General features: G+C 37.3%; 1 protein-coding gene across 2 annotated transcripts in view; it reads right to left on the bottom strand.

Moving 5' to 3' along the window:
- ARHGAP20 (Rho GTPase activating protein 20) overlaps positions 1-15,828 on the bottom strand; it is a 133,311-nt gene that overhangs the window by 99,707 nt on the left and 17,776 nt on the right. For both annotated transcript variants that reach the window (XM_026505797.4, XM_057316697.1), the window contains exon 2: positions 13,865-13,947. In XM_026505797.4, the coding sequence (XP_026361582.1) occupies positions 13,865-13,947 (83 nt within the window). The remainder of the gene's footprint in view (positions 1-13,864; positions 13,948-15,828) is intronic.

The raw sequence follows: 15,828 nt of genomic DNA on the forward strand, positions 1-15,828 counted from the left end.
ATACAAGCTAAAAAAGAGAAAACTTGTTGAATTAGACTTCATCATAACTAAAAATTTTTGCTCTTCAAAAAGCACTATTAAAGAAAATGAAAAGACAAGACAGATTTAGAGGAAATATTTTCACTATATATATTTGACAAAGGACCTTATATACCCAGAATATATAAAGAACTCTTACAATTCCCTAGGTTTACAAATAAAGAAATGCACCAAAGTTCACGTCACAAAGGAAAATGGGCAATAATTACAGGAAATGATGCCCAATATCCTAGTCTTCAGGAAAATGCAAATGAAAACCATAATGAGATACCACTATATACCCAGTAGGAAGGCTACACATTTTTAAACTGTCGTTCATTTACTAAGTTTTGGCCAGAATGTGGAACAACTGGAGCTCTCATGCATGATTGGTGGGTATGTAAAATAGAGTAAACACTTTAGAAAACTGTCTGACAGTTTATTTTAAAGGTAAAGAAACACTTATTATATGATTCAGTAATTTAACTCTGTGGCATTTACCCAATAGAGTGAAAACAGAAAAGACTTGCATACAAATGTTCACAGGAGTTTTCTTCGTAACAGCCCCAAACTGCAAACAACTCAAATGTCTATTGGCAGGCGAATGAAGAAGCTAACTGTGGTGTGTCCACAAATGGAATATTGCTTGGCAATAAAAAGGAACAAACTTCTGATGAATGTAACATGAATGAATCTCAAACACATTCTCCTGAGCCAAAGGAGACAGAGACAGAAGCAATAAATAGGGCAAAAGAAAGATATTTCCACTTGACAAAAGATATAACTATCCTGAGCTCTATGGACCTCACAATATAGGTTTAAAACTAATAGAACAAGAAGAAATTGACATGTCCACAACCGAAGCAGAAAACACTCTGCAGCTCTCTTAGTGAGTGACAGAACTAGAGGACAAAATATTCAGAAGGGACTGATGATTTACATAACTGGTAACATACTTTTCAACATACATGTCATACTTTTAAAAATCTGACTATGTAACAAGTCATAAAGAAAAGTTAGAAATCATATACCATACAATCATATTCTCTGGCATAGGCCAGAAACTTAGACATTAACATTAACAATTATAGTAAAAAGGGAAAACAAACTCAAGTAATATAAATGCAATATATAACATTTCAACTGCCCTGCTTTATACTAGAAAATACCCAGAGTTAAGTAAATAATTACATTAAACAATGTAATTTATAGGAAATTTTAGCTTCTTTAAGACTTGGAGATAAAAATAGCAGAATCATTTCAGAGCCATTCTATCATTTTCCTTTAAAGTGATGATCTCTCATCTGTCCATGTGGAACTACAATAGACAGAATATAATGGCCACAAAGAGATTATAATAATGACAATGAAGTTTCATAAACCTAGCTTCTAGAAATGTTCTTTATCTTATGAGATAGGAAATTCTCAAAATCAAAATTATTTTATTGAGGCAGCATATAGTATTTTGAGTAAGGTCATAAATTGTAACATCATAGAGAAATAAATTTAAATTTCAACTGCTTCACTTAATAGCTGAGAGGCTTAAGCTACATTATTTTAAATTTCTAAGGTTAAATATCTTTACTATAAAATGAAAAAGTCACTTAAAAATGTATACACAAAAAACTAAGAACCTGGTAAATGGTAAGCATTCAATTTAAATTATAGCTTTTATTAGTATTGCTAACATTAACACTTTGTCCTATGCCATTAAAATTCACCATGTTGAAAATTTGCTCAGTTAGTCAATCTGCTAATGTCACCATATTTATCCAGTCTTCAAAAGCTAGAAACTTCATTCTTAACTCCTTCCACTTCCTTATATTCAAATCTGATTCTCACTCTCTGAATTTTTCCCCTTCACCATAAGCTCTTCATTATCATTTGCCCGAATTATTTTCAGCTGTCTCCTAGTCTACCTGCCTTGACCATCTCTCTTCCAATCAATTCTTTGATAAAGCTGTCTTTCAAAAACAAAAATTAAGTCACATCATTAACTCTGATTTTCTTAGATTATTGCTCTACTACCTAGAAATCCAAAGTCTTCAGCCTGACAAAGGTGATTCCCAATCTGGTCTTTGTTTTGCTAGCCTCATCACTGTCACTCCTTCCTAGAGAACTCTGAGCTCTAATTTATATTCTCATTAGTAGAGCATTATGTCACCTGTACCCTCTGCTAAGAAACTCGTATTCATTCATCAAACCCCAGCATGGACAGTATCACCTCTACAACAGTTTCCCTTAAGACCTAAGGCAGTTGCTTTGTTATTTTATTTCTACCTTCATCCTAGCACTTACAGTCTATTAAAGTAATTTATTTCTGACATTTTTTTCCTTATCTACTTGACTGTGAGCTCCCTGAAGGCTAACACAAAAAAACTCTTATTTGGTAAGAGTACCTCCCACATGGTGGACAGTCTTTGAATAAATGACATTTTTGTAGGAAAAAGCTGAGATGTCATAAATAAAACATATACGTTGTTACAACTTCCAAAAGCTTAGCATATTTATTCCTTAACTCCATACTTTGTGTTATAAGATAAAGCAAATCCACAGAATTTATTTTCAATATACTTACATACATGACACATAAATACAGTAAGTAGGGAATATTTCTACCACACACAGCATCATATATGATCATGCTGATGGTTCACAATCACAAAATTATGTACGTAAACTTTGAAGCCAAATGACAGAAAAAGGTATCAAGATGGATATCCGTGAATACAGACCAAAATTTCATTTTTACCTCCCTACATTTTTCAGATTTTCTAAAATGTACATATATAACTTCCCAACAACTACGTTTTTATTTTTTTTTAATTTTTTTTATTTTTATTTTTTCATAATGATTTTTTATTGTATTATGTTAGTCACCATACAGTACATCCCCGGTTTTCGATGTAAGGCTCGATGCCAACAACTATGTTTTTAAAGAGCAAATTAAGAAAATAGATACTTCAGAAAGCCAGAGTTATCAAAAAAGTTAGGATTATTAAATCTCTTAAAGTTAATTTATAGAGTATGCATCACAGAAATCTGCTAAAGGACCATGTTGTAGAAATTAATTTTTTCCCCCCAAAACAGAAGGCAGGTTAGTTTCAATGAAGGAGAAAAAAAAGCAACCAAAACCAAAGGTATATAAATGCAAAATGAAGTAGACAACTGAAGCTTGGTTGGTCTTCAGTTATCCAAATGTTCCAGGCTCAAGTGCTTTGGGGGCCTCACAAGCCTCAAATTAGTGCCACAATCTTGTGGTTTGCTTTGTATATATGCACATAATATTAAGAATACTGTTTGGCAATACATAAAGAACTCTTACAACTCATTAGTAAAAAGACAAATAACCCAATTAAAAATGCTCTAAGTTTTAAATAGAACATTTCCCCCAAACAGATACAAATGGCAAGTAAACACATGAAAAGATGCTCAACATCATAAGGAAGTGAGAACCAGGAAGAGGCGCCTCTTTGTGCTGGCTGAGACAGCTATAGTCAAAAAGCCAGAAAATAACAAGGGTTTTTAAGGGCGTGGAAGAAGCAGAGCCCTTACATGTTGCTGGTGGGAGCGTAGGATGGTGCAGCTGCACTGGAAAACAGTTTGGCAGTTCCTTAAAAAGCTAAACATGGAATTATCACATGATCCAGGAATTCCGCCCCAGGTATATATTCAGGAGAAATGAAACATAAATCCTCAAAAAAACTGGTATGTGAATTTTCACAGCAGCATTACTCATAATAGCTGAAAAGTAGAAAATACCCAAATGTCCATCAACTGATGAACAAATAAACAAAATGTGGTGTATCTATCTACCTAATGAAATATTATTTCATAATTAAAAGTAATGAAGTACTAATACAAGGTACAACATGGAAGAACCTTGAAAACATTAGGCTAACTGGAAGAAGCCAGTCAGAAAAGACCACACAGTGCATGACTGCATTTATATGAAATGTCTAGAAGAGGCAAAGCTATAGGAACAGGAAAGAGATGAGTGGCTGCTTAGAACTAGAGACAGGGGAAGAAGGGACATGGGAGGTAAAAAGAAAGGACAGCTAATGGCTATGGGGTTTCTTCTAGGAGGGATGAGAATGCCTTAGTCTGTGGTAATACGGGTGCCTGGGTGGCTTCAGTTGGTTTAGCATCTGACTCTTGGTTTCGGCTCAGGTCATGATCTTGCAGTCTTGGGACAGAGGCCCGTGTCGGGCTCCCTGCTCCGTGTGGAGTCTGCTTCAGATTCTCTCTCCCTCTCCCTCTGCTCCTCCCATCACTTGTGCCTGCTCTCTCTCTCTCTCTCTCTCAAATAAATAAATAAATAAATAATACCTTAAAAAAAAGAAGACTGTGTTAATAGCTGCACAATTCTGTGAATATATTAAAAACAACTGAATTGTATACTTTAAATGGATGAATTATATGGTATAAACCGTTGGCTCCTTTCCAACAAGTTACATGATCTGGAGCATTTTCATTTACACATGGAAACAGGATCTGTTTCCATCTTTCCACCTCTAGCTATAAGAATACATAAAAGGTACATGGGATAAACATTCTAGAAAGCTAGTTTAATAAACTGAGGATGACTATCGGTTACCTACTGCTGCATAACAACTTAAGCCGAACACAGCAGCTTAAAACAAACATTTATTGTCTCACATAGTTTCTAATGGTCAGGAACCAGGCTTAGCCGGCTGGGTTTGGCTCAGACTGCTCATGAGGCTGCAGTCAGGCTGGGGTTGTAATCCCTGAAAACTTGACTGGGGTTGGAAAATCTGATTCCAAGCTCACTCATATGGCTGTTGGGTGGAGACTTCAGTTCCTCCCCTATAGGCCTCTCCATAGGACTGCTCAGGATGTGGTTTCCCACAGAGCAAGTGATAAGAAAGATAGAGTGTTGACAACAATGAAGACAGAAGTTTGGCCTTAATCTTAAAAGTGATACACCATCATTTTTGCAATATTCTACTGGTTACACAGATCAATTCTGTACGATGTGGGAGGGGATTAGACAAGAGTGTGAATACCAGGAGGTGGGAATCACTGGGGCCATTATGGAGGCTGGCTACCAAAATGACATTGTAACAATAAACAGACCAAAGATCCCACACAAGCAAATGCTTGACCTTTGCAATGAGAGGATAGAAGGGATACGTAGTCCTTAGTAGTGTGACAGACCCTCCGGGATTTAAGAGTTGTGATAAAAAGTTTTGCAAGGAGCAGTCATACCATTTTCTGTTCTCCATGTGCCAAAGCTACAATTAGCATAAAGAAACAAACAGGTGGGGGCTGGTAGAAGTCCGTAAATGATTTAGTCAGCTTCACTCTCCCCTCCTCCCTACCACTGACAGATGAGGAAACAGTCCTTGTTGCAGAAAGGCTAAGTGACTCTACCAAGGTCATACAGTGATGGAGCAGAAACTAGACTCCATTCTCTGTGTCTTCTCAATACACTAGGAGCTATACCTCAGAGAATCAATGGCAGTGACTCATAGTAAACATGTGAGCATCGCATCACATCCATTAAACAGCCAGTCACTCCAGAACTGATACTTCTTTTTGTGGTTTTCTGAGGCTGGCTGTGTTACTTTCTCAGGCAGTAGTGGACTCTTACCCTTCTTTCCATTCCAACTGAGTGTTGTCCTACTTCGCTGCGGGGAGGAAGGAATCACTCATTCAGCTCAGCTAATATTACAGAGTATCTGTTCCATACCCAGCACTGAACATGTCCATGTGAAGAACAGAACACATGGTCTCTTCACTCACAAAGCAGATAGTCAAGTTGAGAAAACAAGACCTAAACATGGAACACTAAGAAATTATACAACATGTGACAGGGCGGAGCAAGGATTTATGTATTTTCAACAGTCTTATTTAACAAAAAAACTTACATAATACTTACAGTGTGCCAGATACATTATGGTATCAACTTTCTGAATCCCCTATGAGGTTATCCTCATTTTACAGATAAGGAACGTGAGGCCTTATCCGTTAAGGAGCTTGTCAAAGTTCTCTCTCCTGTTAAGAAGCCAGGCCAGATTCTACCCAGGTAGGATGGCTGCAGGGTTTGTACTTTCTTAACCACCGTACTACGAAGCTTCTTGATAATAGTGACAGTTATTCTCCCTTCTCCCTCATAAGTTCTTTTTTCAGGGTTCTGAAGGAAAGCTGATAATGGAACTCTAAAGATCCTCTGAGAAATCCTAGCTTTCAAGCTGCATAGGGGGAGGGACGACCTAGCCCAGTATAGTAAGGATGTCTCAGGACAGTGGCTAGCCCTGTGGAGAGGGGTGTGCAAGGGGGAATAAGCATCACCAATGAGGCAGTCAGTGCTTTCCTGGTGCCAATATGAAAGATAAAATTGAATGCAATTAGCAAATTAGGCTATAGTTGGGAAGAAGAAATTAAATGGATGACTGTACTGCAAGTGCAAAAATAAATCAATTTGACTCTGTCAAAGCCCACTAGAATGTGGACAGACTTAATATGATCTTCTAATGATGTCCTCCCAGCATCATGCCAAAGGAAAACAGCACAATACACCAGGAACAGATGTATTTGATAATTTTAAAAGAATATAAAAAGTAGTTTGAAAAGAATAAGGTGATCTGTGGGTCTGGAAAGCCTTTTGCTTAATAAAGCAGTTAATTCCATTTTGGTAAAAATTTGCCAACTTTGCCACCTTATAAAGCAATAGCTGTCTCTTTCCTTTACAACCAAATTTTACAACTTTGGAAAATGTTCTTCACAAGGTAAGAAGGATCTTGCAGGGCGCTGGCAATCTTAATGTATCAAATTTCTACTTTGTGTTCTTCTGATCACACACCTTGAATTATCTATGGGTCTCTCAATGAAAACCTATGGACACATGGTCCCAAACTATAGGAAGAGGCCTGGCATAGAGTGCAAGGCAGCATGATGACGAGTATTTGGCACAGGTTTTCTTCTAAGAGAATGTGTCTATATAGTTTATTGTGATTTTGAAAAGGTATTAAGGATTTTTTTAAAAATTCCTCTAAAATTCTAAATTTTTTTCAAAGTCTTGTACCAAGAAACTGTATCTAGATATGGAAGGTTTACAGAATTCCAAAAGAAAGTCTAGTAACTTCTCTTTTAAACTGACCTTTCCTATAAATTATATCAAACTGTTACCACAACTATCTTAGAGTCTTTGGTATGAGAATGGCCTTTATAAGGTCATTCAATTCGTTCCAGTTACTGTATCTGGAAAGTTCACACTAAACAATCACAGGTAGAGGTGGTTTTTCATTCTGTTATGAAAGTGAATTTGGGGCGCCTGGGTGGCTCAGTCATTAAGCGTCTGCCTTCAGCTCAGGTCATGATCCCAGGGTACTGGGATCGAGCCCAGCATCGGGCTCCCTGCTCAGCAGGAAGCCTGCTTCTCCCTCTCCCACTCCCCCTGCTGGTGTTCCCTCTCTCACTGTGTCTCTCTGTGTCCAATAAATAAATAAAATCTTTAAAAAAAAAAAAAGTGGATTTGACCACAATCCTCAGTAAACCACTCCAGAGTATAAATGTACTCCTTGCATATGAGAGGATGATGGGCTGTCATATACTTTAGATGTGTATTAAAATTATAATGCTAACATACGGAGAAAAAAGGAAAATGGGGTAATAATGAGAAATCTGTAGAACACAATGGGGGATAGTCAAGGTAAGGCAATGTTAGCACGCTTGAGCACGCGCGTGTGCGTGTGTTTGTATGTGTGCAGTCATGCACAACACGAGTGAACTGACCAAAAAGAAGCAGAAGCCAGTCAGCAAACAGCTACTGTCCTAGTTCTCTAACACCTTCTGATGTGGCTCACTCATCCTAGCATCCTTATCCCAAACCGGCCAATTCTGTATGTGTCTCATCTTGATTCCTAGCTTTGGCACACAAGGCTCCCTGAGAGACTCTCCGCCTGGAGAGGCCAAGGAAACCAAGTCAATCCTCCATGTCTCAGGACCTCATTTCCCAGAATCATTCTAGGTATACTTTGACTTTTTGCCTAGGGAGACCTCAAGAGTTGCCAGGGTCTACCAAGAATAAATCCAAAATGTTCTAGGCCAGACCTAGAAATATAATTGTCTTGCTAAAATGAATTTAATATTAGAGTCCAGCTGGCTTCTAGACTGCATCTTTCATCTTCTTTATTTCTAATCTGCTGTGGTCCTCAGTCTTTCTATGAGGATTCTGTGTACTTCTATTTCTGTTGTTATTACTACTACTAGTAGTAGTAGTAATAATAATAGTCTTCATACATAGAGAACTGATTACATGTTGGTGGTTACATTAATAAATTTACATATATAAGACCCACTTAGTTTTCCTTATAATCTTCCAAGATAGGTTATTACCCCTGGTTTAAAAACATACCCAACATCATAAAGCTAGTAAGGACCAGTATCAGGATTCAAACCTGGCAATCTGGCTCCAGAATCCATGGTCTTAGACACTGTATCATAGCCCTTTTGTTTGAATAATGCGAAGAATATACCATCAAAACCAGAGGCCTGCATTTCCAATCCTGTCTCTAAGTCTATCATCAACTGTATGACCTAGGGCAAGTCTTTAACTCAATTTCCACTATATAATGAGCCAGGCTCAATGATTTGCTTCTGGTTATACAATGCTATAATGATTAAAGTAGGAACTTTCACTAACAAACTTGACTTTGCTGGATGAGTCAGGAGGTTTAAAGCTTGGAAATGAAATATATCTAAGGGAAGGAAAGAGGCAACTAATAATAACTAAGTCAATCTTTTAAGAATTTTCACACTTCATATTTTGTGATGCAAGCATTAGATTCATAGTTTACAGAGGAAAACACTGAGATTCAGAGATTAGGTGATTTTTCAAGGTCATACAGAAAGTCAGGTTGGACAGCTGGCAAGTGAATGCAGCTGAAGCCCCGGCCCTTCCTGCGGCACCACAATGCTTCCCTGGTGCTGCCTGTCTTGGCAGCAGTGAGCAGAGATCGAAAAGGTAACTTATATAAAGTCCCTAGCACAAAGTCTTGCAAACAGCATATATGCAGTAAATTAATTTGGATATGGGGATGGAAATAGGTGAATTATCAACTTAAAAGTGCTAACAGATTGTAACTTAAAGCAAAAGTGGGTACATTTTTGTGTAACTTCTACACGGTGGGCTGAGTACCTATCAAAACAACTGACTTTCTGGAGGGAAAGTCTGTATGATTTGAATCTATCCCTGGAAAAAGTGAAGAAATACCATGAGAATGCCAATATATGTGGCATTTCCAGATCATATACGTGAGTTCGTGGTGTATTTTGCCGCATGAGATAATTTCCTAACAATAATTCAGAATCACTTTGTCAAAAGGAATGTGCCTTTCTCCCTAGCCAGAATTTCACCAATAATACCAATGAAGAAAATTCTCTCAGGTGTTGACTACTTAAAGGAGGGCAGGAAAGGCAGAAACCTATGAAACTACTAAACTGTGCAAACTTACTAAGTTTCTGTTCTGGTTTGGAAATGGAGACACTATTCACTCACCAATTCATCCAACAAATAATAATTGAACACCAGGTCTGTACAAAATGGCAGGTATGTATTTATTGATAAATGGCAGTGACATTCAAGGGAGCACGACATAGATGGTGATGCTAATGCAGTGGGAGGAGTGCTTACAATGAAAAGCTCCAGAAGCATGACTGTTCTGTATGACGGGCTAGAGGAGTGCCTGAAGGAAGTGCCATCTGAGCCAACTCAGAGTGTAGTGTGCTTGGGAAACTGCAAGTAGTTAAGAATGATTAGAGTTCAGAGTATGCATAAGGAAGTCTTTTGACTGACTGAATTTCATAAATCATAATTATGTAACCATAGAACAAGATGTAGGTTTTTATCAGATAATAAGTTCAACGCTCTCATTTTACATTTGAGGAAACTAAGTCCTCTAATTAGGTGCCCAGAGTGTTAGCATGAGGACGACCACTAAGCGAGGTGAGGCTGTCCTAAATACAGAATGGAATGGTGTTGTGTTTGAGGGTAAAAACAGCTGAATGCAGCCGTGCTGGAAAACCACTAACCTTCTTAGTGTGAAGGCCTCTCATCTGCTATGATACATACTAAAATAATTACTTAGAGAAATCACCTCTAGCTGATCTGAATGGTATTCACATACAAAAAAAGAAAAGTTAAAATCCATGAACCACCCCTCCTTATGAACTGTAGGGGCTGATCCAAGAACACTGGAGATGAAACTGTTTAACACATACAGTTAACTCACCAATTAACCTAAGTCTTCCCACTCTTTTAAAACTAGCTCTTGTTCATTAAATTCAATAAAAATTGAGGTGCAACAGCTATTAAGTGAAGGGATTCTTTTAAATCCCCTGTGGATGTTTGCTAAACTTTGGACAAAAACTTTATCATCATTAATTACTAAGCAATACCTTATTGGGAAGCCACAGCAGAAACAGTGACATTCTGTCACAAAGCCAAAATCACTAAGGGTACAATACAAGAAATATTCAATGGTATGGTAACTGTGTATTTAATTCAAGAAATATAAGTGCTAAAGTACTCTATTTCTTTTACAGATTAGTTCCCATGATATTTTATGTAATGAAATAGTAAAGATTCTTTTTAGGAACTAGAATTTCATTGTACGAAGTTCTACTTCTGAAACAAGTGTGCTTTCAGCTTGGACTTTAGAAGGTTTCATGTTTCCCGGGTGCAACTAATAGTAAAGCAAAATTTTTTAAAAAGATTATTTAATTAATTAATTTATTTGAGAGAGAGAGAGAGAGAGGGAGAGTGCAAGCACATGTGTGAGGGGGTGGGAGGGCACCGAGGGAGAGGGAGAGACAGAATCTCATGTAGACTTGGTGCTGAGCATGGAGCCCGACTCAGGGCTTGATCTCACAACCCTGGGATCATGACCTGAGCTGAAATCAAGAGTTGGACACTTAACTGACTGAGCCACCCAGGTTTCTCTAAAAGCATTCTTTTAAAAAAGGGATTCTTTTGTAGCTTGCCATAGTGTTTCTCCACCAAGAGTGGAGGGTGTATCAGAATCAACCATGAAGAGTTTGACAATTATGCAGCTATCTGGATCCCACTGCAGAACACTAACTAGAAGCTTTGGAAACCACCAGACTAGATGACCTTTACGATTCTTTCCAATCCAGAGGTTACATTACTTACAAATACCTCGTACATGTTCAACATCCAACAGCTTTCTTTTTGCACACATTAAGTGTCCAACACTACACACAGTAAAAGCACTATTTCCATACGATATATGAAAGCCCTATTCCCTTGCGCTATGCCCTCACTTTACAGACCTGGAGAAACTCATAAGAAATAAATTGAAGATTAAAACATATACAACTTCAACTTAAATATACTTTTTCCTGTGGTTATTTTGACACAAGTCCATCATATTTCATTATTTCTGAGGCAGAAATTTGGGGAACTGGTTCTGTAAGCACTAATTGTGTAAGTAAGCACTAATTATTGCAGAGGTAATGGGAAGGCAGGAACGGGGAACGAAAAGGCTATGTATTAGTACATTGGTTCTCTAATTCACAACAATCCCAGTAAGGTGGGGAAGTGTTGTCAGTGTCACCGACCCGGTACTTTATCTGCCTCTATCCTTCTCAACCTTATTAGACCCAATTCCGCAATGTGATACCAACATCTACACATACGTATTCATTTCCATTCTGCTTTTTCTACCCTGAAATGAAATTCAGATATTTAACAGAATTTCAAAAGTATCAATAAAATACCCTAACAGTAATACAAAGGAAAATAAAGGTAATTAATAATAAATTAGGTATTTCAATAGGTATATGCTCTTGCATGACTATACTAAAAGTCAGTGAAGTAGTCAGATGCTTACACTACTTACAATTCACACGTTTAAATTTAAGAGAAGTTGGACAGTAAAAAACCATAACACACAAGTACATGAAAATGAAGTAAAGCCAAACAATTTTCTGAAATGGTCCCAAACAATACAAGTATAATTATCTTCTGATATGCAAGCTAGTGGCATTTCTGGAAAATTTAGTGTTTATTAAAACAAAAGTATATACAAATACTTTGGCTTCATATATAAAACAGTTAGGTTATAGGCAGAGACAATCATATAAAATTTTTCAGCTCCCTTCACAAAAATGCCACGCACGGGACCCTCAAAGCATGTAGGTATCCCACAATTCTTTAATGTGCAGGATACCCTGTGCATTACATGATGTTTACCATCTCTGGCCATTGCCCACTAAATCGCTGAGATAAACTCAAATGCCCCAGAAAATTCCAAAATGCCCTCTAGAAGTTAGTACCATCCCACTGAGAACCACTAGTCTACACAAACTTAAAGTATCTACATGCATACTATTACAGATTCTCATAGGCTTGGGGGTAAGTGGGCCACTACTGACCCCTGATCTTGGGCTAAAGATTCTCTGATATAAAGGCTACTTATAATTGAAAAGCCTAGGACACATCTACCCTAGAAGCTTCCAATAAGAAATTATACCTAAAACTGTTTTTAAAAAAGTAGATAATAAAGCTGTTTTTACATGTATAAAACATCCATATACACAGTTGTACTAATAATTCTGCCTCCTCTCTCTACCTCCCCCGAAAAATACATACTCCTGAGTTTTCCAGCTAATCAAGGTCAAACTGTGAAAACAACCATCCTCTTTCTTCCACACTAATGCAAAGACACATTAATACAAATAATTCAAAAGTCATTTATATATGGCACTGGAATGTATTATTTATTTGGAAGAAGAGTATCTTCCTAATTAAGTTTTGATTAGGCATCTGTTAAAAGTGATTTACATTTCCTGATCAACCCAATGACTAAAGTATGTGTCTTCTAGGGGCAGGTGGGGGAAATGCTAAGTCTGAGAACATGCTGAGTAGTAAGAGAGTGACCAAAGTATTTTGGAAGTTTCACTAACTGGGATTTGGTTCTATAATTTATTTTTGGCACTGAAAAAAAAAACCACACCATGGCTTCATACAGATTTTATGTTAAATTAGCACATCATTCATAGAAAAAATAGATATAACCTCATTTTAAGTAAAGGTGATAAGGACTTCACTTTATATAAAAGGATTCACAGATTAGAGGAAAATTATCACAGGATTCCTTTGAACATAAAAACTCCTCCTGGTTAAAATGCCATTTGAAAATTAATGAATAAGTTAATGATTGAAAATCATTCTGTTTCTACATATTATGAAAGACTTGCTTAAAATGTCTATTGAAATGGTACTTAGTCTTAGAGGTGAAATGGTCATTTCCATAGTGAGTTAGCCTGTTTTCCTACTTCAAGTGCTACTGGTTAATTCACTAATTAATTTAAAAACGCATACAAGACATTAGCATTCCATTTTTTACAATCTCAGTTTGGTTATCTTTCTTCATATATAAAATCGGTAAAAATTTGCCTCATGCCCAGGCACAGGTATCACCTTACAATAAAAAATAAGCTAAAGTTTGCTCATAACCAAGATAAATTGTGGTTAAAATAACTCACCTCTGAGTATTCTGGTTGCTACTTATTTCTATAAATAAATTTCAGCAATATGTGGAGACTGCACATTTATGTACTAGGTGATATGAGATTTTTGAGTTAGTTTTAAAGCAACTGATCACACAGACCAGTTTGAAAAGGCTTTATGAGTCACATAAAATACAGACCTTACTAAATAACATCAGAAGTCATATTTTATATTATTAAACAGAGAATTTTGGTGCTGATAAAAAACAAACAAAAAAAACCTCACACATAAAAAAATATAAAAAAACACAGCACATACCAAATGCATAATACAAGGCTTTTCACTTACTTGGTACTGGGCCTTTTTTGTAGGGCTTTATCCAGGATAAGAGATGGGGCACTCCTCCTCCTTTCTGCTAGTGTTTTCATTTTCTGTTGAGGAAAAAAAAATTCAAATGAAGACCACATGACTTGTAAAGCCAGTAAATGCCAACTTTCAACCAATTCAGCAAGCTTTGTATTGCCTATCCTTGCCTCTCAAAGAGCTTGCAATCTCACTGTAGAGACAAAATAATAACATCTTAACTAGGATAGTGTCAAAAAGTGGTAGAGGCTTTAAATATTTTTTATGGCCAGAGAATAAGGAGGTCAAATGTTGATCAGAGTATTTCGGAAAAGCATTATCATAACCATTATCATCAACTGTAGCTAACAAATATATTGCTTACTATGTTCCAGCCCCTCTGCTAAAGGCAAGACTAGAGTATCTCATTTATACTTCAAAATGTCATATGGGTAGTTCTGTCTCTCTTTCATAGGCGGGACAGGACCCAAACTGGGCCTCAAGGAATGTCAAGATTTGAAGAGATCAAGTAAAGGGAGGAGAAAGAAGGAAGGAAGGAAGGAAGGAAGGAAGGAAGGAAGGAAGGAAGGAAAGAAAGAAAGAAAGAAAGAAAGTTAAAGCAAAAGAGACTAGATTCTTACACATTTAATAGACCTTTAAACTTAAATATTTACACATTTGGGGATCCCTTCTTCCAAACAGATTTTTTTTTCTGTAACTTAAAAAAAAGACCAAAAAGATCGTTGTTTTTTTTTTTTCTTCTTCTTCTTTTCTAAGTGGTATATAAACATAGGATTAACTGGATAATTCAAGCACTCTGTTTCAGAGGACCTACGATTTTTGGTAAATGAGGATTTATTCAACTTGGATTATCCAGATAATCACTCTCTAAATTCAATCTTATATATTTAACAATTCTAGAGAGAGTCAGAGGGCCTGCCCCCAGAAATGGAGGAGTAAAATCACCAATATGCTCATCAACAGCCAGAGTGAAGTTCAGGCTGTGGCCATTCTTCCTGCTCTACTCTCTCACCTTATCCTGGCCAGAGGTCTCACCTACCGCTGGAGGGCCTAGGCCAGCCGTCCTGGGAGCCGGGTGCTGCTCTAGCAGGAACCACAGAAAACTAACTGGTTCAGGATCAGTACCTAATTACATTATTTATAAAGGAACTGCTTCTAGTAAAATCAAACTTAGATCCTGGCACAGGAACAGAGGAATAATCATCCAGTGAGAAGGGGATATTGGCCTTCTTTGGCACAATTCTTATCCCCAAAATTCACCATGTCCCCAGGATCTCTCCACAGTTACTGTCACCAGTGTCCTGCCTCAGTGTTGCCGTCCCCCCATTAATCTTTTGGCTCATATGTGGAAACTATATGCCCAAACCTTCTTAGTATAGCTCAGACAACAACTGGTCCAATTACATAAACCATGAATAAAACACAGGAAGCAAATGGGTAAGAAAGAAAGAACACCATACTTCTCAATCAGGTATTATTAATCAGGAATGAGTTTCAGGGAAGGTTAAATTGTACAATTTCTTATTTACATGATATTTATTTATGCCTTGCTTCTGGAGAGAAAGCCCACAGTTTTCATCAGATTCCCAGAAAAGTCTGTGATTTTGATAACCTATGTGATATCTTACAGCTTGTCAGCCCCATCTCACTGTTGCCATTACTCACACTTCTCGGGAACACAAGTCTCCTGAATCCACCATTCTGAGGCTGGTGTGACCGCAGAGGTGGCAGGGAGAAGGAAAATCTGGGAGACAAGTATTTGTATTGTAAGGCCCAGTGGCCTGTCCCCATGTGAAGAGTCTCAATACTAAAAGACTGGTTGATTTTACTAAGAAAGGTGGCAGTTTGTTCACATGCACATTTTCTGAGGGTTCTGTTTCACCTTCGGATCTGGGCTAGATTCCTACCCCCCAATCCTCTGATTCCCTTTTTTCAACATCTATTTACTG

The sequence above is a fragment of the Ursus arctos genome, unplaced genomic scaffold, assembly GCF_023065955.2.
Source record: "Ursus arctos isolate Adak ecotype North America unplaced genomic scaffold, UrsArc2.0 scaffold_22, whole genome shotgun sequence".
Lineage (NCBI taxonomy): Eukaryota > Metazoa > Chordata > Mammalia > Carnivora > Ursidae > Ursus > Ursus arctos.